Source organism: Taudactylus pleione, unplaced genomic scaffold (genome assembly GCF_031769625.1).
Source record: "Taudactylus pleione unplaced genomic scaffold, aTauple2 ptg000522l, whole genome shotgun sequence".
Lineage (NCBI taxonomy): Eukaryota > Metazoa > Chordata > Amphibia > Anura > Myobatrachidae > Taudactylus > Taudactylus pleione.
Genome location: NW_028284924.1, coordinates 1,313,761 through 1,337,517, shown reverse-complemented (window position 1 = coordinate 1,337,517; position 23,757 = coordinate 1,313,761). Strand labels below are relative to the sequence as shown.

The following is a 23,757-nucleotide window of genomic DNA, read 5'->3' as shown; positions in this document are numbered from 1 at the left end:
AAGCCTCAGGAGGAGGAGAACAGAAATCCACGATAAGTGCAGCCTGACGGTTTATCGCAGGCTGCAATCGAATAGCTCCGGGCTCTGCTTCAAGACTTAGGGCAGTATTCAATTTGAAGCGAAAAGCCATTTTCGCATGTTTTTGGCGAAAACTTTTCGCCAATGACGTCTTTTTCTCCTGTTTGGGTTTTACTCCATATTCAATTTGAAAGACTTTCCGCCTAGGCGGAAAGTCAATGCAATGTAATAGGCGGAAAAGTTTTGTCTATGAATAGCAGGCGGAAAAAAGTGCAGAATTGGGGTTTTGGGGTGCAACGTTGCGGGAACCCCCATGCAGCCTTCAGACAGTCCCCCAAATGTAATCTGTTTCAAAAAAATTTTTAAAGACACTTAAGGACACCCCAAAAAAATCACTTTGTACATTGGGGGCGAAAAAAAAAATTATGGGGGACAAAGTTAAAAACTAGCAAACTTGACTCTGGGGGGGTCCCCAAGTATGCCCCAGGTGTTTTTTTCATTGCAGGTGCTTGCGGTAGGTGGATTGTTCACGATTTTTTCAACTTAACTTTAGCAACTTTAAAATATGCTGACCCCCATTTTCAAGTACCCCAAATTTGCTGGGATAAGTTATTTTCTGGAAAAAATACTCCTGAATACTATTCTGCATCACGTATAGAAAAACGCTATTTAGCAGCTATTCAGCCCGTTTAAAAACACCAAATACCTTCAGCAAGCCTAATCGGGGGGTACCTTAGGGAACCCCCATGTCAGAGCATCTTTTGGGGGGTGTCAGGGATTTCCCCAAATCTGACAGTACTTTCCGCCTGTTCAAGTTTCGCCAGGTCCTGTTTTCGCCTACTTCCATATTGAATACAGGGTAAAGTGGGGACGGCCGTGATACTTTTCCGCCTGCAAAAGTTGCGATGTAGGCGAAAAGTCTGGGAGGCGAAAAAGTATCGCGGATCTGCTGTAATTGAATACGGCTCTTATTGAAGTTTGAGATCTGGCCCTAATAGTGAATAAAGATTTAGGACACAGTATACAATCTGGGTAAAAAGGCAAAAGATAGAGGTCCTATATGAGTAACGTGCAGCACTTAATATGATATTTATACCAATTCCTCTGCGACAAAAAAAGACTAATCTTAAATACTATTAGCGACAAGATACTATTAGGGACAGGACACTATCAGCGACAGGACACTATTAGCGACAGGACACTATTAGCGACAGGACACTATTAGCGACAGGACATTATCAGCGACAGGACACTATTAGCGACAGGACATTATCAGCAACAGGACCCTATTAGCGACAGGACACTATTAGTGACAGGACACTATCAGCGACAGGACACTATTAGTGACAGGACCCTATTAGCGACAGGACACTATTAGGGACAGGACACTATTAGGGACAGGACACTATTAGCGACAGGACACTATCAGTGACAGGACACTATCAGCGACAGGACACTATTAGGGACAGGACACTATTAGGGACAGGACACTATTAGCGACAGGACACTATCAGTGACAGGACACTATCAGCGACAGGACACTATTAGGGACAGGACACTATTAGGGACAGGACACTATTAGCGAATCAAAACACAAAATTCAAGTAAAAGTACTGGAATGGGCTACCTGCGACAGAGCATCTAAGTTGTGAAAGGCGCCTCGCGCCATATGGAGGAAAAAGGATAGAAGTATGAAGGCACATCTGTAAAGCGACTAGTACTGTACTTTAAGGTATTTTGTAGCAAATATAAAACACATTTGTAAACTTACCATCTTGAATGTCTGTGTTGGCTTTGTCTCTACAACCCTTAATACATTCCTGAGCTCTTTTATTCCTTTTAAAAGATTTCTGTGAAGATTAAAAAGAAAAAAAAATCCATCAATGCTGTGGTCCTGATTCACTACGGATCGCACACATCTGTAATGTTTAGAAAGACTGCAAAAACATCGGTACAATGGAGTACCATCGCAGTCTCACGCACACTTACACAAGCTCTGATCTTACTCACAAATTGCTAACCTCATCATGGCACGCTATCAGGCCTCAGGCTGCGTAGAGCATCTCAGTGGATAATTTACGCACGCCCCTGCAACGGAGTCCGAACACACTGGGACGCTTGCGTTTCGCAGACCACCCCCCCTTCCCCCCGTCACGTCCCACAAACGTCACTTCCTGTCAATCACTCCACATTGGATCTGCGTAGTCACTGTGATCGCAGTGCAGATCACAGCGGCTGGTTCATGCACGCGCTCTACGAAACAATCGGCTGATTGCATAAGTAATTGCAGTTGCATACAGTAGTAAATCGGGCCCTATATACTGGTCTCATATACACAAAATACATATACAGCATAAGAATATATCTACATATATGTGTAAGTGTGAGTGTGTGCACATATATATGTATATGGGATGAAATAAATAAGCAAAGTTTATAGCCCCACTTCCAACGGCACGGCAGGTCCTCCTCTTCTCTGGAGCTAGGTCCATCCCGTCTCCCTAGCAGTGAGAGCCGTTCGAGCCATGCGCTCCTGCTCCCACTGCGTGCACCTTTACACAAGTTTATATAATGGAGAATCGGTGTTACGTCCCCGACAGGGATCGGACGCATGTTCAGTGGTTCAAATCCCGACGCCAGAAGACCGGCAACAGAAGATCCCGACAGGTGAGTATTTTTACTATTACTAACCCTACACCCACCCCCCAACCCTCCCTTAGGGGTGCCTAACCCTAACCTAACCCCCAAGCGCTTAACCCCAACCTCCCCCGAGGGTGCCTAACCCTAACTCCCCCATATCCTAGTCTAACCCTAACCCCCCCTTACCCTAGCCTAATCTTAACCCTCCAGGGGGATGCCTAACCCTAAGTCCCCCCTGGGAGCCCCTAACCTAACCCTCCCACACCTCGTGCGGCTATCTGTGCCCGCTGCCTGGCTTACCTTCGTTCGGTATGCCGGGCGTCTGGCTCCCGGCATAGGGATAATGATAGGCGTCGGGATTTCGACGCCTATCATTAGACCCCTGCCAGGATTAGACAGTTGGGAAGCCGGCGGTCTGCATTTTGACTGTCGGCTTCCTGACTGCATCCCCTCCAACGTACTCAGTAGGTGCTGGGACTCTCAGGTAATGACATCACTGACACTGGTGGGAGGAGTCAGAGCTCAGACAAACTATCAGTAAGTATAATGTAGCTGTTACTTAGCAACGGTGCCTGGTTACTCCTCTCATTAGCACCAGTCTACAGAGACCGTGGTAACTTCCAGGTGGCATTTTTCATTAGTGTTTTGTGAACCTCTGTGGTCACCTGACGGCCTACATAGCGACTGGCCTGAAAGTGATCCCTCCTAATAATCTTTTTTTCAGGCAGCATCATAAAACAGAAAGCCGGCGTCTCGGTCTAACACACCGACCTTGATCAAAGCATGGTAATGCACATAGCCACTTTCGCCTTGACGTAGATTGGGTCCACGATACAAAATTTGCCAATAAATAAGTGCCCCCCTTTGCACCTTTGTAATGAAGCAGGATTCAAGGCCTATTAGTTACAAAATGTGGCTGCAATGAAATATGATTAATTAACTTTGTCACTGTACAACACTCTGCTCCTAAATTTGCAGGATCCTAGTCCAGGTGAAATCGCACATGGTAGAAGGTCACTTCGAAGTCCAGCCTACTATTAATTGCAACTTTATGTCTTAAAATAATGACAGTGACATAATTGCATTTATTGCATGTGTCCCTACTGTATGTTTTATTATGTTTATTACATGGTCATTTGCGGGCAAAGAAATGCACTTTAACCCATCAAATTTGCATGGGTGGTGCAAAAAGTGTCTACTATTTTCATACTTACCTACTTTCCAGCATTGTAGTCCCCGCAGACCCCTGGAAGGGTGGGTGGATCTCCCACGTCGCGCCCACTTCCTAGTGAATTGGCGGGATGGCGAGTGTAATGACAGGAATTGCAGATGCGTGTGGATGGGGCAGGTCCAATATAATGCGATTTAGGCCCGTATTTGATTAGCGGGAAGAAAAAAACGCAACATTTTCGACGGAACAAAAAAAAAAACGCAAAAACGGCAAAAACAGGCGAAAATTTAGAAAAAAAATACTGAAGAAAAGAAGCAAGAGTAAAAAAATGCAAAATCACTATTTTTGGCTAAAAATGTGGGGATTTCTTTCAGAACTCTTTGGGCACCACCCTAATGATAAATTACCCCAAAAATGTATCGTAAGTTGCGTACTTTGCCGAAAAACGTCCGCGCAAATTTTGGGTAAAAAAAATAAATAAATCGTTGAAAATGATGGAAAGCTATTTTGTTTTTTCAGAAAAATGGGGGACGTTAAAATGGGTGTAAGTATATTTTCTTGTCATAAAAACGCAATTTTAAAATCCGTTAAAAAACCACCTGCTGTGACCGCGTGCGATGTTTAAGACACTTGACGCATCCATACCGCCCCCCAAAAAATCAGCCCAATACGTTAAAACCATTTTCAACAATTATTTTTTTTTATCACCCAAAATTTGCGCGGTCGTTTTTCACCAAAGTTCACAATTGACAGGATTATGGTGCTTAATGACACAAAGATCCCGCCCCCGGCCCCTCAGTGACCAGCTGAATCCGCTCTACGGGCTTTTCACGAATAATTGTTTGAACAAGTCAGCAAGTATGGTCACCTATAACAAAAGGATCCCTCAGGCCACTCTACCCACACATATTCCACCCGTTATATCTCATTTAAGTGTCTTGTTCCCCAAAATAAAATTTGGTAAAGAATTAAGATTGTAACCTCCAATGCGCCAGAAATTAAAGTGACCTTTTAAAAATTTTCTGTAAAATGAATATATACTGGCACTTTATAAATCAGATGATAATAATAATAATAATAATAATAATAATAATAATAATAATAATAATAATAATAATAATATTACTAATAATAAAATAAACCTCAACAGGATACCATTACCCAGAACATGTCTAAACTATCATTCATTTCCCTATGTGCATATTAATAGATAAGCATGTCCGTCATCCCAGTGTGTGGACAGCTCCATGTTGACATGTGGGCCTAAGCCCTAAAGCAGGAAATTGCTTTTGAGATTAGTATTTCCAGGAGGGTTTTATTTTCAGCTCATTTAAATTATTAAACAGATGCAGTTATCACTCATCTCAACATCAAAGATAAACAACTGGTGCTATGGTCAGGATGGCTGTCAAACATTTAGGCCATGAGAACAGTGTTTTGAATCATAGTAAAATGGAGTACTTAATAAACACTTGAGGGAAATATGTAAAACAGTTGCAGCTGAAGTGTATGGATTAGGGCCCTGATTCAGAGCCGCTCGCAAAAAGCGAGCGCTCGCTCTCAATCAGGGCGGCCGCTTGTTTTTTTAAAAGCCGGCCTTACTGGACACTAGCTAAGCTTTTGCGAGCGGCCAGGTGATGGTCGCGACCATCGGGCTTGCGACGAGACCCTTGTGGTAGGGTCTCGTCTGCCCCAAGCCCCGGTGAGCTACCGGCTCTAATAGAGCCGGAAGCTCACTACTGACATCACTGGTGATGTCAGTAGGGCCGCCCACAAACGGCAGGCGTTCCTTCAGGAACGCCTCCGTTTGTCCAGCCACCCAACCGCCCGCCTACAAAACGGGGTGAGCTGTCGATCAACATCGACAGCCGCCCTGTTTGTAGCAAGCCCTGGAGCATGTGAATTTCTCACTCGCTCCGGGGCTTGCGCGTGCGCAATGCACAACCATCGACCCGCTTGCGAGGTGCATACAGTGGTGGCAGCCATTTTGTGAGCTTTAGCCAATACTCATGAGACGGTCCAAGATTCAAAGTGCTTCAGTGATGTCACTATTTCCTAGTTGTTGGATTGAATTCTCATGAATATTCATTCACAAAATGGCTGCCTCCGCAGTGTCTGTGCGTAATGAGTGCAGAATACATGTCTTCATATTCTTAATTCTACCTGGAAAATAAACATTTCTCTAGACACCTCATACCGCAGCTTAAATAATGCACGTACCCACCGACATAAAAAATAGAAAGATAGTTAGAAATGTTTGCAGTACATGTCACATAGGTAAGCAGTTAATGAGCATATGGCTATAAGATATAAATTATATATTTCCACCTAAAAAAAAAAAATCACATTCATTCAGACTGCTACATAGCTCGCATGAGTTTTGTGTTTTGTATGTGCGATGTGCACCCTCTAGTGTTTGATCATTGTTGCTGCAAGGTTCCACATCCTAATTTTTCTTTCATTTGGTTTCAAGAACAAATGCGTGAGGAAACATATTTCAGGAAATCATTTAACTATGTATTGGTGTAAAAAGTTTTATTATCAATTCAAATCAGTTTAGACACAGGGGTAGATGTATTAACCTCTGGAAAGGGTTACACTGGAGAGTGAACAACTAACAACCAATCAGCTCCTAACTGTCATTTTTCAAGCCTCCAACATGACCGAGTGGTTAGCAGTTTATCACTTTCCAGAGCTTAGTACATCTCCCCCAGAGTTTGACATTTTAGTAATTCATTTATTTTTAAAAATTTTTGTTCTCTGTGTGTATTTAATTGTAGGGAACATTTAGTGCAAATTGCCATCAGGTATACACAACTAAACCTTACTGTGATAATGCTCCATTGTATGTATTCAACCTTAGCAGCCCAGTTATCAGTAAATATTTGCAGCTTATTCTCCGAAAACATCTATTTTCGGGGGGTAACCACAAATATTCAGTAACCTTAATGTATGACAGAGGGACCGCAGCAGGTATCTGCTGTGATCCCACCATTCCTGCCAGCAGCCGCAACCCCCATAGGTTTCTATGGGAGATGCGATGCTGCATTATTTACCAACCTCCGGAGCTTGGTCCCCGCAGCTAATGCCATCTGAAGATGGCAGTTGCCCGCTGAAGCCTATGGGCTACACATCGCATAATTAGCTGGGAGAGGGTTCCATAGCAACCCTCCCCTGGCAATGGGCCAGGGAAGAGACTTCACTCCCGGCACATGGCAGGGACACCTTCGGGTACTCAGTAATACATTTGCCCGATATCACATCCTGCAATGCGATCATGGGCGCTAACATCGCGCCCAATTAATAAATGGGCCCCATAATCATTTATAATTTTGAAAACTCTTTAGAGATTGTGTTAGGCTGCACTTTAATTCACATTCGCCTACTCTCCCTGGAATTTCTGGGAGACTCACAAATTTGGGGTATTTCTCCCACATCTGAGAAAGTAGGCCACCTCTCCCACATTGTGCCCACTGCCCCAGTTGAGGGAGCGTAATAACGTGATTTGCTGTGAGGCACAATATCATGGCTCCACTCCCTGCAATTTAATCCCGCAAATCACGCCATTATACCACAGGTGGTGGGGACACAATCCGAGGTGCCACACAACTGCCACTCCCACCTGGACCTCCTCGGACGTTCCGGAGCACAGAAGGAAAACGTAGGTAAGTGATACATAATATTTCCTTTCCTTTAAGGTAGTTATAGCGGAGGGTGATAGCTGACATATCCTGACATTTTACATTTTAGGCAGGATTACTGGGGCTGATTCAGCAGAGGACAGAATTGCAAAGCCGCACACAATCAGCTTTGCAATTCCATCCTTGTAAATATGCAAATTCAGCAAGAGGTGTACTTCCCTGCTGCATTTGCGATCCCAGCACTGCGACCAAGGTCACAGGCTGGGAAAACCATCGCAACCATCGGTTGCAATGATGGACGGCGCCAGACAGCTGAGTAAGCCTCAGCTTATGCAGGCTGGCCATCTTGCGAGGCCAGGAAAACTGCGTACGTGTACACAGATCCTGGCTTTGCCACTCCCGGAAAACGGGGACATGACCCCGTTTCTGGGAACGCAGATCATCCCCCTCCCCTGCACCGCTTCGTAAATGCCTCTGCTTGTCAATCAGGCAGAAGAATAGCAGGCTCTGCATGCGATCACGCAGGACCCGTTCTGCACATGCACAGAACGGGTCCTACACATGCTCCGATTCTCGATAATCGATAATATGAGCAAGGCTGAATCAGGCCCACTGTACATATGTTTTCAATCGCATCTGGGACTTTCTTATGCTGCTATCATGAAGAAGTATTACATCTAATGTACATTTAGATCACATGCTGATAGTGGGTGTGGTATGAAAAGTTGACATTCCAAATGTCGACAGTCAGAATGCAGACATGGACTTTAGGTCAACAACCAAATTTCGACATGGAAAAAATGGCAACATGTTCATAATGCACATTCTGGTGTCGACATCCTAAAGTCCACGTAGACATTCTGACTGTCAACATTAAGAACCTGTCGACATTCACAATGTCTACGATGACAAAATGTAGAGATTGTCATGTCGACCCTGTGAATATCTACAGACACTTTTGACAGCAGCTTTTAGCTGATTTTAGGGTTAGGGTCAGTCTACAATTAGGGTCAGTTTTGTACCACGCCCCAGCAGAGCACCTCTAACCCTCCTGACAGTTGGATATGTAGAGAATACGGACCTAAAATACTCTCAGTTCTGACAAGCCTACTGAAACCTGCACATATATATTTCCAATGCAACTTGTATTTAAGGTGTGGTGAATATGTAAAGGGTTTTGGACTACACCCTGCAGGACAATAGACGACCTTTGTACTTGACGCTGATCTGGACCAGTTAGACTTGAAACGCTAAAGCAGCAGTGCATTCTGGGCCGGAGAGTGCAGTGCAAGACGGGATGTGAGTTTTATAGTGTGTCACATGACTTATGTCTAATCACATGCTGCCCCCTCCATCTAGGAACACTATGTACACGCTGAAGGGGTACTCCGCCATCATCAGAGAATTTCATTGTCCAGGCAGATTATGTGCCTGTTGCAGATTCGGACATAGGGCCATATTCAATTAGAGGCGAAAAGTCTGAGGTCGGACTTTTCGCCTTCTTCGCAAGTTTTCCTGGGGAAAACTGGACCAGGCGGAAAGGTAAGTAGCGAAAAAAGTCCTGTCACTTTTTGGGGAAATCAGTCTGTCACCCCCCAAAAGATGGTCTAACATGGGGGATCACTATGGGTACCCCCGTAAAGCCCTGCTAAAGGTTAAACGGTGTCGGCAGGTGCATTAATGCGTCTTTCACAAAGTGGTGAAGAATAGCATTTAGCAACATTTTTTTGAAAAATAACTAGTCCCATCAAATTTTGGGTACATGAAAATGGGTGCAAGCATATCTTTAAAGTCCCTAAAATGAAGTTTTAAAATTCTTGGGGACCCCCCCTGAGTATATTTCGCTAGTGTATCAGTTTGTCCCCCAACTTTTTTTTTTTTTCGCCCCCAAAACGAAACCACTTTTTTTGGGGGGTGTTCTATGCTACTTTTTTTTTTAAATTTTACACCGATAACTTTTAGGGGACATTCCAAGAGCCGCAGGGTACTGCACCCCAAATCCACAATTCTGCACTTTTTTTCGCCACCTATTCATTGGTGAAAACTTATCCCCGCATTTTGACAAAGACTTTTCGCACCTGCGAAAAGTCTTTGAAATGGAATATGGGGGTAAGTGAAAATGGTGAAAATGACATCACCGGCGATAAATTATCGCCGATAACGGACTTTTCGCCGCTAATTGAATACAGCCCATAGTGTTCATAAAAAGCGTTCCACGGAAAAATTCTGTGTATGTGTACAATTTCCTAACTGTACGCACCTACAGATGCATCTGTGTCTGTGGCATACGGTAGGCGCCTGGCTTGCTATAAGTCATCTTTATCCTAAGGACGCTCCAAGCGGCAGAACAGATCCTGTGGGAGATGTCATGACGTCTCTCCCCACACAGCGCGGGAGACGGGAAGATGGAGCAGGGCACGGATTGCGACGGTGGGTGAGTATGGCAGGTCCCCCCCTTCCCCCATCCCAGGTCATCCAGCTCTATGCGATGGCACCGGCCGTACCACCTTCCTTGCGGCTCTGAAGATTCACCTCTCAAAAGGCCCATATTCACTTGCATCCAGGTCTCCATAGGATATATTTGCGCAAACATGCGTTCACTATACTCTGTGTAAGAACACCCCGTCACAGCCCAGTTCCACCTCTTCGAACGCAAGTGCAGATGTCCTCAAAATGTGTTACCACACGGCATTGCCTCTACTTCCTTCCATACGCTCATTTTTTAAAGATGTTCATTGCAAAAAGACACAAGATACGCTGCGCAAACAGGCGGGCATTTAACTGTGTGCGGTTGTTGTTCATTTTTTCATTGCCCTCAGAAACAAGAACAGATGGCACATTTCTATATATTGTATACAATTGTATCTACTGAAATGTTATCTTTGTTAAAAGAAATCAAAAATAAAAATGATCAGACGGTGGAGCACATTTTTTATCGGCTTAGCAAAAATAGAACAATCAACAGAAGGCGTACGGGTCCCTGCAGGCGCTACGTGGTGTCAGCTTTCATGGATACCTGCTATTTTTTTTTTTTTGTTAGCCATTAAAAAAAGGAATTACATTTATTTTGTTTTGTCTTTAATAGGATGACAAAAGTACACGTCTTTCCCTCTTCTCTATGAGACAGGAGGAATCTACTAGAATTAGAGGACAGTCTGAGCAGTAGAACATTCCAAAGTATATAGTAACTGCAGTGAACTTTGGAATGCTCTAATCTAACTATGTCTGCCCATAGTTACATATGTACGCAATAAAGAAGTTAAAAAAAAACCTCATGATCAGTTAACATCACTCAAAAATGCTGTTACTGTCAGTGTCACATTGTACAGTTAGAAGTGACAAACAAAATCCTTAGGGGTATATTTACTAAAGTGAGAGTTCTTAGAAGTGGAGACGTTGTCCATAGCAACCAATCAGATTCTAGTTATTATCTTCTAGAAGCTGCTAGGTAAATGTTAAGTAGAATCTGATTGGTTGTTATGGGCAATATCCACTTTTAAAAGCTCTCACCTTCGTAAATTTACCCCTTAGGGTGGGATGTATTCAATTTGAGGCAAAAGGTCCAGACTTTTCGCCTGCTGGACTTTTCGCCTCCTTCGCCTGTTTTCCAGGCTGTAGTATCGCGCGCGTGCCCGATTATGCCCGTATTCAATTCCTGTGGACGCAAAAACGGGACCCGGCGCAACTTGAAGCGCCGACAAAAAACTGTCAATTTTCAAGAATTCATCCTTGGCCCCCCTAAAGATATCCAGACATGAGGGATCACTATGGGTACCCCCATTTTTACCTGCTGAAGGGAAGTCAGGTTTTTAAATAGCCGCAGCAGGTGCATAAGTGCGCCTGTGAAGAAATGATGAAGAATAGCATTTAGGATTTTTTGGGGGGGGGAATAACTATGCCCATCAAATTTGGGGTACATGAAAATGGGTGCAAGCATATTTTAAGTCCCTAAAATGATTTTTAAAAATTCTTTAAAAATACACCTGCCGCTACTACCCGCAATGAAGAAAACACCTGCCGCATACTTTGGAACCCCTCTGGAATCTATTTAGCTACTTTAGGATTTGGTCCCCCATTTCTTTTTTTTTAAACCCCAAAATTCAAGATAATTTTTTGGGGTGTCCCGATTTTTTTTAAACTGTTTTTGACACACATTGTTTTTAGGGGGCAGGCTTAAAAAAATAGCCTGCACCCCTAAACCCCAATTCTGCACTTTTTTTCCCCAGCTAAACACTGGAGAAAAATTGTCCCCGTTTTTTTACATTGACTTTTCGCACCAGCGAAAAGTCTTTGTGATTGAATACGGGGATAATTACAATAGGCGAAAACGATGTCATAAAGTGTTTTCGTCTGGTATTGAATACTGGCCTAAACCTGAAAACGTAATTTTCTGAGTTTTGGCTGCATTCCCATACAGTATGTACCAAGCTCAGAATGCGATACATTCCGGAGCTTGGCCCCAGTGATTGGATCCCTCTCAGTTAGGAATGCAGAAGAGAAGCCCATATGCTTCTATTGGGCAACGCCATCTAAAGATGGCGATGCCCACCGGGTCCTAGCTCCGGAATGTATCACATTCTGGAGCTTGGTACATATGGGAAATGCAGCCAAATTCCAAAAACTGCAGTTTTCGGAATGTTGCCCGCATTTTCCTTTTTTTTTTTCAGCACATATTTATATTAAAGAATTATGTATATGTAGAGTTTACAACCCTTCTCATTACCAAGCTATGTAGTGTAGCGGTATGATATAGGTTTACGGTCTACGAGACTAGAGTTCGAATCCCTTAAGGGGAAGTAAAGTTTTATAATCTAATGGAGCATACACACGGTCAGATTTTTCTTCAGATCTGAACGATAACTATTTCAAAAATCGTTCATATCTGAAGGAAAATCTGACATATCTGACATTTCTGAACGATGAACGATGCGCGTTCCCGATGGTCAGAAAACGATATCTGACATCTGATGTGTTTGCAGTCAGTTTTGGACGATTTCAGTAATTTTAATGCAGTCAAAAATCGTTCGTAATTCAAATCGTTTGAAAACTTGTTCAGATCATTGGTCAATCGTTCATCTGCCACATCTGACCGTGTGTATGCTCCATAAGTGGTTTGAATTAATTGAATTATTATTGCAATACATCATTATTGTTTTTCAGATCATATGTTTTTTTTACATTTTCTGAGTGAATGACTTTATACTGAAAGATAAAGGCCCTCATTCAGAGCCGTTCGCTATTTGCGGTCGTTCGTTTAAAAACAAGGGGTGGCTATTCAAATGATCCGTACGCACATTGCAGTCTGTTCACACCTCTAAGTCTGAACGAACGAGCAAAACATACGCTCGTTTATTTGTTAAAAACGCCCCCTGGCCGCTCGCACCATACGTCATGTCCGCTATTTATTAGATTAATCGAGTACATCGACCAGCGTATGAACTGCTCGCTATTCTTGTGGTTGGTGTTTGCTACCACAAATTTGCGAGCAGTTCTGGCTCTAAAATAACCCAGTGACGTGGTCAATGACGCTGCTGTTTTAAATATACACACCCATAAAACGCCCGTTTTGACCTTTAAGCACGCCTGCGTTCGGATCTCCACTCCCCATTTTCAAGCACCTTCCCCTGTTACCACCCACATACGCCTCATTCTGTCACTCAAAATAGCAGGCACTCGCTATATAGCGTACAAACGATTTTCGGCCGCACTGACTGGTTCGCGCATGCGTACTAAAAACCGTACGCATGCGCAGATGTGCAAACATCGCTCGGAACGAGCGTACTGCCGCTAACGAGCGGCTCTGAATGAGGGCCAAAGTTTTATAATATGACATTTCTAAGTAACTTTGCAATGCATATAACACTAATGGGTTTATATGAGTTACACCTGTTGAGAAAGGTGGTAACTAATTAACTAGATGGGCAGGTATAAAAAGGAGATACCTGGACCGTGAAACCTTATGCTCTTTGATAAAGCTTCCCAGGTGGATGCGAAACGCGTCAGTACCAGAGACTTTTTTCCTGATACTAGATTTATATGGATGGCTGACTAGTCTAAATCTACTTTCAATTATCCTCTACCACGGCCAATATCTTGGTGGAACATCCTCTAAAAAGATGGAGATTGGACTCTGTCTAATATAAGGTGCATCGCTCAATCTTTTCTGCCTGGTTTAATTGGAAGGATCTATTCCAGCGGTAGCCACAGCTATACGGGGCTCGCTAGCAGTGGCAGGACTGCAAAGCCGAGAGGTACGTAACCCAGAGCTGTGGATCATTTATTGCTGTAGACCGCTGTTCTGTCACTCTTTTTGCTGGACTTTCGTATTGTGCTGGAAACCCCCGGAATCTCTGGAGTTGCACAGTGGAGAGTACATCTCCTGGGGTCTCCTAATACTGTGACCAACGATAAACAAGCGTCTTACATGTGGATACAACTTGGAGCCTTATAGCGGAAAAACATTTGTGACTTTATGCTATACTATTGCAGCTTACCAACAAAAATTTGCATAAACATTCCGAAATTGGTGTATGAGAGGTGTTTCTTAAAGCGATTAATTCACAGCTTCTAGTAGGAGTGAGATATATATACAAGTGGCCATTGTTTTATTTTGTCTCATGCAAAGGGACATATATGTAGTTTTAAAGTGGATGGTTAGTAAAAGTATATTAACTTATTATATGCATTTTTATGTTGTGATTCACTTGTTGTAAGTCTAAATGTATTTTTAGGACAATAATTTATAAAGTCATTTTTATTCCAAAAAACTGGCACCTTGCTTATTCTTTCTACCATATCCAATTATAGGTGTAGGAGTAAAAAGATCGTTCATTTGATCTGAAAGGTTAAGAGCGCAAAACTATTGTCTGTAAAATTTTGCATTTTCCTTTAAATACATCCCCACCCTTAGTCTGATGACGTTGTAGCTAGGAATATGATCAGACATTTGTGGACCCATAGCAAAATTCTTTAAAGGGCCCCTATGTACATGAAGCAAACAATTTTTCACCCCCACTGACACATTATAGGGGTTGTAAACTTGTTATCAGCGGCAGAACTACTATGTTAGCAGGGTGTACAGTTGCCTCAAACCCCATAGCCGGGGTAGTCCACTTCCACAGGCAAAGCCCCATGCAGCAGCAGCAGAAGACATTTCACACCTTAAGCTGGGTACACACTTTGCAGATCACCCTCTGGTACTCTCATCGTTGATCAGATCAGTGTGTACAGTCTACACACCGGGCTATCTTTAGCTCAGTGTATGCTTTCTTCAAGGGGTTTGGGAAGTTCGGCATCACAATGTTAAGCAGAAGCAAAAAGCCAGACCTGCCGATCCAATGTTTGCAGGAGCATTTGAAGCCATTTATTATCTAACGCTCCTGCATACTGTACATAACTACGCAATTGTCAGACCCATCAGCCAATAATTACATAGGTATGCACCCGGCTTTAGGCTTACTGACACTTCCTCCCTGAGTAATTGCTGGCAGTTATTACAATAAGCAATAATAAACAATGTTTACCAATCACAGGTTTGCTTTTGGTTACTATGAAAGGAGCAACAGCCCGATTACTAGAGGGAGCTTCAGTAAGAGGCAAAATAGTAAAGTTGATGATTGATGCGATAGAGCATATACAGGACCTCATTCAGAGCCGGACGCTATTTGCGCTCGCTCGTTCAGAAAATAGGGGTGGCTATTCAAATGAACCGTTCGCTCTTTGCGGTCTGTTCACGCCTCTAGGTCTGAACAAGCGAACAAAACATGCGTCGTTTTTTGGAAAACTACGCCCCCTGGCCGCTCGCATCCTACGTCATGTCCGCTATTTATTAGATTAATCGAGTACATCGACCAGCGTATGAACTGCTCGCTATTCTTGTGGTTGGTTTTTCCTACCGCAATCTTGCGAGCAGTTCAGGCTATAAAATAACCCAGTGACGTGGTCAATGACGCTGCTGTATTAATTATGCACACCCTTAAAACGCCCGTTTTGACCTTTAAGCACGCCTGCGTTCTGATCTCCACTCCCCGTTTTCAAGCACCTTCCCCTGTTACCACCCACAAACGCCTCCTCCTGTCACTCAAAATAGCAGGCATTCGCTATTTAGCGAACAAATGATTTTCGGCCGCACTGACTGGTTCGCGCATGCGTATTACGATCCATACGCATGCGCAGTTGTGCAAACGAGCGGCGCTTACGAGCAGCTCTGAATCAGGCCCACAGATCCTACATCTGTCCGCAATACGCCAGGCAGCGTGATATCGCCTGGCCTGAGTGAGCCTTTATGTCCTTTCAGACTCTGCTAGTGTTGGGCGTTTGCTGACGTGACTGGGACGCACCAGGAGACTGTGCTGATCAATTGGATATGTAACACTTGTATATCTGTGTGCGACTGGGGGCCTGATTCAATAAGGATCGCTACTGCGATTGCGATAGCAATTACGCATGCAGTCTCACTGCGAAGATATGCTAATGATTGCAATCGCAATGTCATACGCAACCTAACATAACTCACCTTACACACATCCGTCATACTTAGCAAGACTGCGAAACCATCGGTAACATCGAGTACCATCGCAGCCTCACGCACACTTGTACAAGGTCTGACCTTACTCAAGAATTGCTAACCTCATCGCACGCAGTGCAAGCCCAAGCTGTGAGGCTAATTTATGCATGCCCCTGCAACTGCTTCAAACACAGTGGCACGCCTGCGTTTCGCCTACTACCCCACCCCACCCCGGTCACCACCCCCAAACGGCACTTCCTGTCAACCCCTCTGCGATGGGTCTGCGTAGTCACTCCGATTGCAGTGGGTTGTTCGCGCACACGCGCTGCAATGCACACACAGAACGCAACAATCGGCAGATCACGTGCGTGCGTAATTGCAATCTGTGTGAGGACACATCTGTATGGGGATGCAGTCAGGAAGCCGATGGTCGAAATGCCGACTGCCGGCTTCTGACTGTCTAATTCCGGCAGGGGTCTAATGACAGGCATCGAACTCCTGACGCCTGTCATTTTACCTACGCCAGAAGTCCAACCCCCGGCATACCGATCGAAGGTAAGCTGGGCTGCGGGCGTGGATAGCCGTGGGGGGGGGGGAGGGTTAGGGGACACTTCGGGTTAGGCACCCCCCCAGAGAATGCCGCGTAGTTAGGTTAGGGGCTCCCAGGTAAGGGGGGGTTAGGGACCCCCGGGGGGAAGTTAGACTTAGGGGTAGGCACCCCCCTGGAGGACAGCCGGGGGGGGGGGGGGAGAGTCAGGTTAGGGGCTCCCGGGGAAGGGGGGGGTTAGGGACCCCCGGGGGGAAGTTAGGGTTAGGCACCCCCCCGGAGAATGCCGGGGGGGGGGGGAGGAGAGTTAGGTTAGGGGCCTCCAGATATGGGGGGGTTAGGGACCCCCGGGGGGAAGTTAGACTTAGGGGTAGGCACCCCCCTGGAGGACAGCCGGGGGGGGGGAGGGTCAGGTTAGGGGCTCCCAGGGAAGGGGGGGGTTAGGGACCCCCGGGGGGAAGTTAGGGTTAGGCACCCCCTCGGGAGACTTAGGCCCTCATTCAGAGCCACTCGCTAGCGGCAGTACGCTCGTTCCGAGCGATGTTTGCACATCTGCGCATGCGTACGGTTTTTAGTACGCATGCGCGAACCAGTCAGTGCGGCCGAAAATCGTTTGTACGCAATATAGCGAGTGCCTGCTATTTGGAGTGACAGAATGAGGCGTATGTGGGTGGTAACAGGGGAAGGTGCTTGAAAACGGGGAGTGGAGATCCGAACGCAGGCGTGCTTAAAGGTCAAAACGGGCGTTTTATGGGTGTGCATAATTAATATAGCAGCGTCATTGACCACATCATTTGTTTTTTTTTAACTCAGAACTGCTCGCAAAATAGTGGTTGAAAAAACCAACCACAAGAATAGCGAGCAGTTCATATCATGTACTCGATTAATCTAATAAATAGCGGACATGACGTATGGTGCGAGCGGCCAGGGAGCGTTTTTAAGAAATAAAAGAGCGTATGTTTTGCTCGCTCGTTCAGACTTAGAGGTGTGAACAGACTGCAATGTGCGAACGGATCATTTCAATAGCCACCCCTTGTTTTTGAACGAACGAACGCAAATAGCGAATGGCTCTGAATCAGGCCCTTAGTTTTAGGCGGGTGGGGAAGGGGTTGGTTAGGTTTAGGCACTTAGAGGGGGGATTAGGGTTAGGCACTTGGTGGGGGAGGTTAGGGTTAGGCACCCCTAAGGGAGGGTTAGGTTAGTAAATAGTTAAAATACTTACCTGTCGGGATCTTCACTGCCGGTCTCCCAGCGTCGAGATTTGAACCGGTATTTCATACCGATCCCTCTGTATGTAGGAACATCACAAGACATGAGCAGGGTCAGATTTTATACAAGCTTTTCATATTGGACCATCATTTGTAAAGGCCCAATTCATCAGATCATCAGATTCCCACCATTCGTAAAAGAAAAAAAAAAAAATGACCATGGAATATCATTGTCACTGGGTCATTTATCACGTCATTCTCGTGCTTTTTCCTGTAGGGTCAGTCCAGGCATCAATTAGGTAATTCGGGTCGGAAAATCATTTTCAAAAACAATATTTACAAAGTGGAATCCTTCCTGAGTACGACTCACGTTTTTCATTTTTAATGTGCGGCGCTGCAGTACGGGTGTATGAAAAAGGCATGGATCAATCAGATTAGCAGAAAGAGAAACACAGGTCGGGCTAAAAGTATCCTATCATCAAAACAGTATATGATTTACAAATAAGTTCATCCATATCGCTGAATACAGATTTCTGTAAACTGCATTGTTGGGGGTTTTTTTTACTAATTATTAATGGAATAAATGTCCCTTCAGTTGTTACCGCTTTAACCTTTCTCTCTCAGTCAATTATAAACAATAGATAATTGCATTATTATTTATTTAATATAGCCAGCAGCACATAAGGCAAGATAAGGTGAGACAGGAGGGACAATATATACAGAGATTCTGCCTCCTGTTACTTTAGTCACTGTGCTTCTCTCCATCAATTCTCTTACCATCTGACCTTGCGATCAGCCAATTCTACCATGGTCTGTTGCTTATCAGGCTCCTGAGCTCCAAAGAACTTTGGGCCTGATTCAGAGCTGAACGCTCTGACCAGAGCGCTCGCTCTGAATCAGGGCCGTCCCAGCTAAATTTGGAGCGGCCTCCTGGCCGGTCGCATAGCTGTGGGTGACCACCCACAGCTTATGCGAGCGGCAAAAAAGATGGTGGCGATGGTCAAAGACCATCACGACCATCGGGCTTGCGACGAGACCCTGCGGTAGGGTCTCGCTTCCGCAAGCCCAGGAGTGATTTTGGCTCTATCAGAGCCAAAATCACTCCCACTGATATCATTACTGATGTCAGTGGGGCCGGACTCAGACGGCAGGCGTTCCCATGGGAACGCCTCCGTCTGGCAGTCACGCCCCCGGCACGCCCACCAAAGGGGGCCTGCTGTCAATCAACATCAACAGCACGCCCCCTTTGGTGCGAGACCCGGAGCGACGGAGAGCCCGTCACTATCCGGGTCTCGCGCATGCGCACGACGGAGCTCCCTCCGTCGTGCATGCACAGTGGGGCAACATCGACCCGTTTGCGAGCATCCTTTGCTCGCGAACGAGTCTGCATGACCCCCTTTGTCAGGTGACAGAGGGCCTGATTCAGAGCCGCTCGTAAGCGATGTTCGCACATCTGCGCATGCGTATGGGTCGTAATGCGCATGCGCCAACCAGTCAGTGCGGTTGGAAAACGTGTGTTCGCAAAATAGCGAGTGCCTGCTAATTTGAGTGACAGGATGAGGCGTTTGTGGGTGGTAACAGGGGAAGGTGCTTGAAAACGGGGAGTGGTGATCCGAACGCAGGCGTGTCAAACGGTCAAAACGGGCGTTTTAAGGGTGTGCATAATTAACAAAGCAGCGTCATCGACCACGTCACTTGGTTTTTTCTTAGCCTGAACTGTTCGCATGATTGCGGTAGGAGAATCCAACCACAATCACTGCGAGCAGTTCAGACGCCTTTCGATGTACTCGATTAATCTAATAAATAGCAGACATGACGTATGATGCGAGCGGCCAGGGGGCGTCTTTACAAAATAGCGAGCGCATGTTTCGCTCGCTCGCTCAGATATAGAGGTGTAAACAGATCGCAAAGAGCGAGCGCTCAATTTAAATATCCGGCCCCTTTTTCTGAACGAGCGAGCGCAAATAGCGTCCGGCTCTGAATCAGGCCCAGAATACGCTGCATGGCAGGTAACAGTGATGAATAGCCAATAGGCTGATGTCGCAACTGGATGGACCCTGAGGATGAAGCTGGAAAAACGAGCCCAGCCGAGGTCGGTTATTTGGCATCAGGTTAAGGTCTGCATATTAAACTGGGCACCAGATATGGGTTTACATATTAAACTGGGCAATATATAAGAAATCTGTATATTAAACTGAGAACAAGATAATGGCCTGTATATTAAACTGGGCACAAGATATGGATCTGCACATAAAGGGGGGTATCCACTAGACGATAAAGTTGAACGATTGAACGATAATGATAAAATCGTTCGATAATCGTTTGAAAATTTGGTCTTTTAGACATCTATCATCGTTCAAACACGCTGGTCAACCTGACGATATCGTCAGGTTCAGCATGTTTGCAGATGATTGATTGTGCCTGCACTGAACGACATATCGTTCAGTGTGGGCACCCTGCAGTGTAGTGAACGACTGAACGATAACGATATCGTTATCATTCAGTCTTTTCACTGTCGGGTAGTGGATACCCGCCTTTAACCTGTGCACCAACTATGGATTTGCATGTAAGACCGGGCACAGATATGGATCTGCATACTAGACTGTGCACCAACTATGAATTTGCATGCAAGACCGGGCTAGACTATGGGAGTCCCTAACTCCGTGCTGCCTTCTAGATTTTGACACTGATAAAATGTCAAATAAACATCCCTGGTGGTCTAGCCCTGATATAAGTGGTCCGGCATCCCCAGCCATATCTGCCAGGTCTCTCAGTAATGTCCTGATGACTTCCGGCAGAACATTAGCTGCTTCTGGCAGTATCACTAACCCTAACCCCTGGCCCTAGTGGCTAAACCTAACCTCCCCTTCCGCAGCCTAACCCTAACATTTCACATGTCGACATTTGAACGTCATCATAACTGTCAACGTTGCGGGGATGACATTGTAAATGCCGACATTATGACTACTGCCCGAAGCAGGAAGCAGCTGTGCAGCCATGTGGATTAAGTGCCAGTTCAGCGAACATACAGCAATGCAGGTCCATGAGACATTAAGGGGAAGTTGCAGGTAGAGTTATAGTAGTAGCTGCTGACCACTTAGGTAACGCAGAAATGTACCTCCAACTGCAGTAATAAATATACAAAATAAAATAAAAAGAATGACAGTAGGAGTCTGTGCAATGGAGTCTCTATGCAGGAACTGGCATGCACAAAATCTATAGAAGAGAATGGTGGTACAACCTGCGCGGCCAATCAGGTCGCAAGTGTCCAGCCCAGGATCACCACACCTTAAATACTGTAGCATGCTAATAAAATAACAAGAAGGCCACCAAGTTCTCGTTATAGTATTAGTGGCATGCACAAGATGGCTGCACCTTGGATCGGCTCTGTAAATCTCCTTCAATATACTGATATTCATCTGCTCACAGGTGTAAGAATGATACAAATTTGAGATGGCAGCGAGGAACTTGTACCAAGGACGGGATTGTTTCAAAGAAATAGTGGAAACCACCTTACAGTAGTTCAACTGCTGTTTATGCTTAGAGGGCCTCTGTTGCATCAATACTCCTGGCATATTACTGGGCAATACTCCTGGCATATTACTGGGCAATGCTGCTGGCATATTACTGGGCAATACTCCTGGCATATTACTGGGCAATACTCCTGGCATATTACTGGGCAATGCTGCTGGCATATTACTGGGCAATACTCCTGGCATATTACTGGGCAATACTCCTGGCATATTACTGGGCAATACTGATGGCATATTACTGGGCAATACTGATGGCAAATTACTGGGCAATACTGATGGCATATTACTGGGCAATACTGATGGCATATTACTGGGCAATACTGATGGCATATTACTGGGCAATACTCCTGGCATATTACTGGGCAATACTGATGGCATATTACTGGGCAATACTGATGGCATATTACTGGGCAATACTCCTGGCATATTACTGGGCAATACTGATGGAATATTACTGGGCAATACTGATGGCATATTACTGGGCAATACTGATGGCATATTATTGGGCAATACTGATGGCATATTACTGGGCAATACTAATGGCATATTACTGGGCAATACTAATGGCATATTACTGGGCAATGCTGCTGGCATATTACTGGGCAATACTGATGGCATATTACTGGGCAATACTGATGGCATATTACTGGGCAATACTCCTGGCATATTACTGGCCAATACTGATGGCATATTACTGGGCAATACTGATGGCATATTACTGGTCAATACTCCTGGCATATTACTGGGCAATACTCCTGGCATATTACTGGGCAATACTGATGGAATATTATTGGGCAATACTGATGGAATATTACTGGGCAATACTGATGACATTACTGGGTAATATTAATGGCATATTACTGGGCAATACTGATGGAATATTATTGGGCAATACTGATGGCATATTACTGGGCAATACTGATGGCATATTACTGGGCAATACTCCTGGCATATTACTGGGCAATACTGATGGCATATTACTGGGCAATACTGATGGCATATTACTGGGCAATACTCCTGGCATATTACTGGGCAATACTCCTGGCATATTACTGGGCAATACTCCTGGCATATTACTGGGCAATACTGATGGAATATTATTGGGCAATACTGATGGCATATTACTGGGCAATACTGATGACATTACTGGGTAATACTAATGGCATATTACTGGGCAATACTGATGGAATATTATTGGGCAATACTGATGGCATATTACTGGGCAATACTGATGGAACATTATTGGGCAATACTGATGGCATATTACTGGGCAATACTGATGACATTACTGGGTAATACTAATGGCATATTACTGGGCAATACTGATGGCATATTACTGGGCAATACTGATGGCATATTACTGGGCAATACTGATGGCATATTACTGGGTAATACTGCTGGCATATTAACTGGCAATACTGCTGGCATATTGCTGGGCAATACTGCTGGCATATTACTGGGCAATACTGATGGCATATTACTGGGCAATACTGATGGCATTACTGGGTAATACTAATGGCAAAATTACTGGGCAATACTGATGGCATATTACTAGGCAATACTGATGGCATATTATTGGGCAATACTGATGACATTACTGGGTAATACTAATGGCATATTACTGGGCAATACTGATGGCATATTACTGGGCAATACTGATGGCATATTACTGGGCAATACTGATGGCATATTACTGGGTAATACTGCTGGCATATTAACTGGCAATACTGCTGGCATATTGCTGGGCAATACTGCTGGCATATTACTGGGCAATACTGATGGCATATTACTGGGCAATACTGATGGCATTACTGGGTAATACTAATGGCAAAATTACTGGGCAATACTGATGGCATATTACTAGGCAATACTGATGGCATATTATTGGGCAATACTGATGGCATTACTGGGTAATACTAATGGAATATTACTGGGCAATACTAATGGCATATTACTGGGCAATACTGATGGCATATTACTGGGCAATACTGATGGCATATTACTGGGTAATACTGATGGCATATTACTGGGCAATACTGATGGCATATTACTGGGCAATACTGATGGCATTACTGGGTAATACTGATGGCAAATTACTGGGCAATACTGATGGCATATTACTGGGCAATACTAATGGCATATTACTGGGTAATACTAATGGCAAATTACTGGGCAATACTGATGGCATATTACTGGGCAATACTGATGGCATACTATTGGGCAATACTGATGGCATTACTGGGTAATACTAATGGCATATTACTGGGCAATACTAATGGCATATTACTGGGCAATACTGATGGCATATTACTGGGCAATACTGATGGCATATTACTGGGCAATACTGATGACATATTACTGGGCAATACTGATGACATATTACTGCGCAATACTGATGGCATATTACTGGGCAATACTAATGGCATATTACTGGGTAATACTAATGGCAAATTACTGGGCAATACTGATGGCATATTACTGGGCAATACTGAT

At 44.7% G+C, this 23,757-nt stretch overlaps 1 protein-coding gene across 1 annotated transcript in view; it reads right to left on the bottom strand.

Moving 5' to 3' along the window:
- Positions 1-23,757, bottom strand: part of TTC7A (tetratricopeptide repeat domain 7A) — a 472,360-nt gene that overhangs the window by 381,263 nt on the left and 67,340 nt on the right. The window contains exon 6 of the mRNA XM_088450682.1: positions 1,790-1,868. Within this exon, the coding sequence (XP_088306808.1) occupies positions 1,790-1,868 (79 nt within the window). The remainder of the gene's footprint in view (positions 1-1,789; positions 1,869-23,757) is intronic.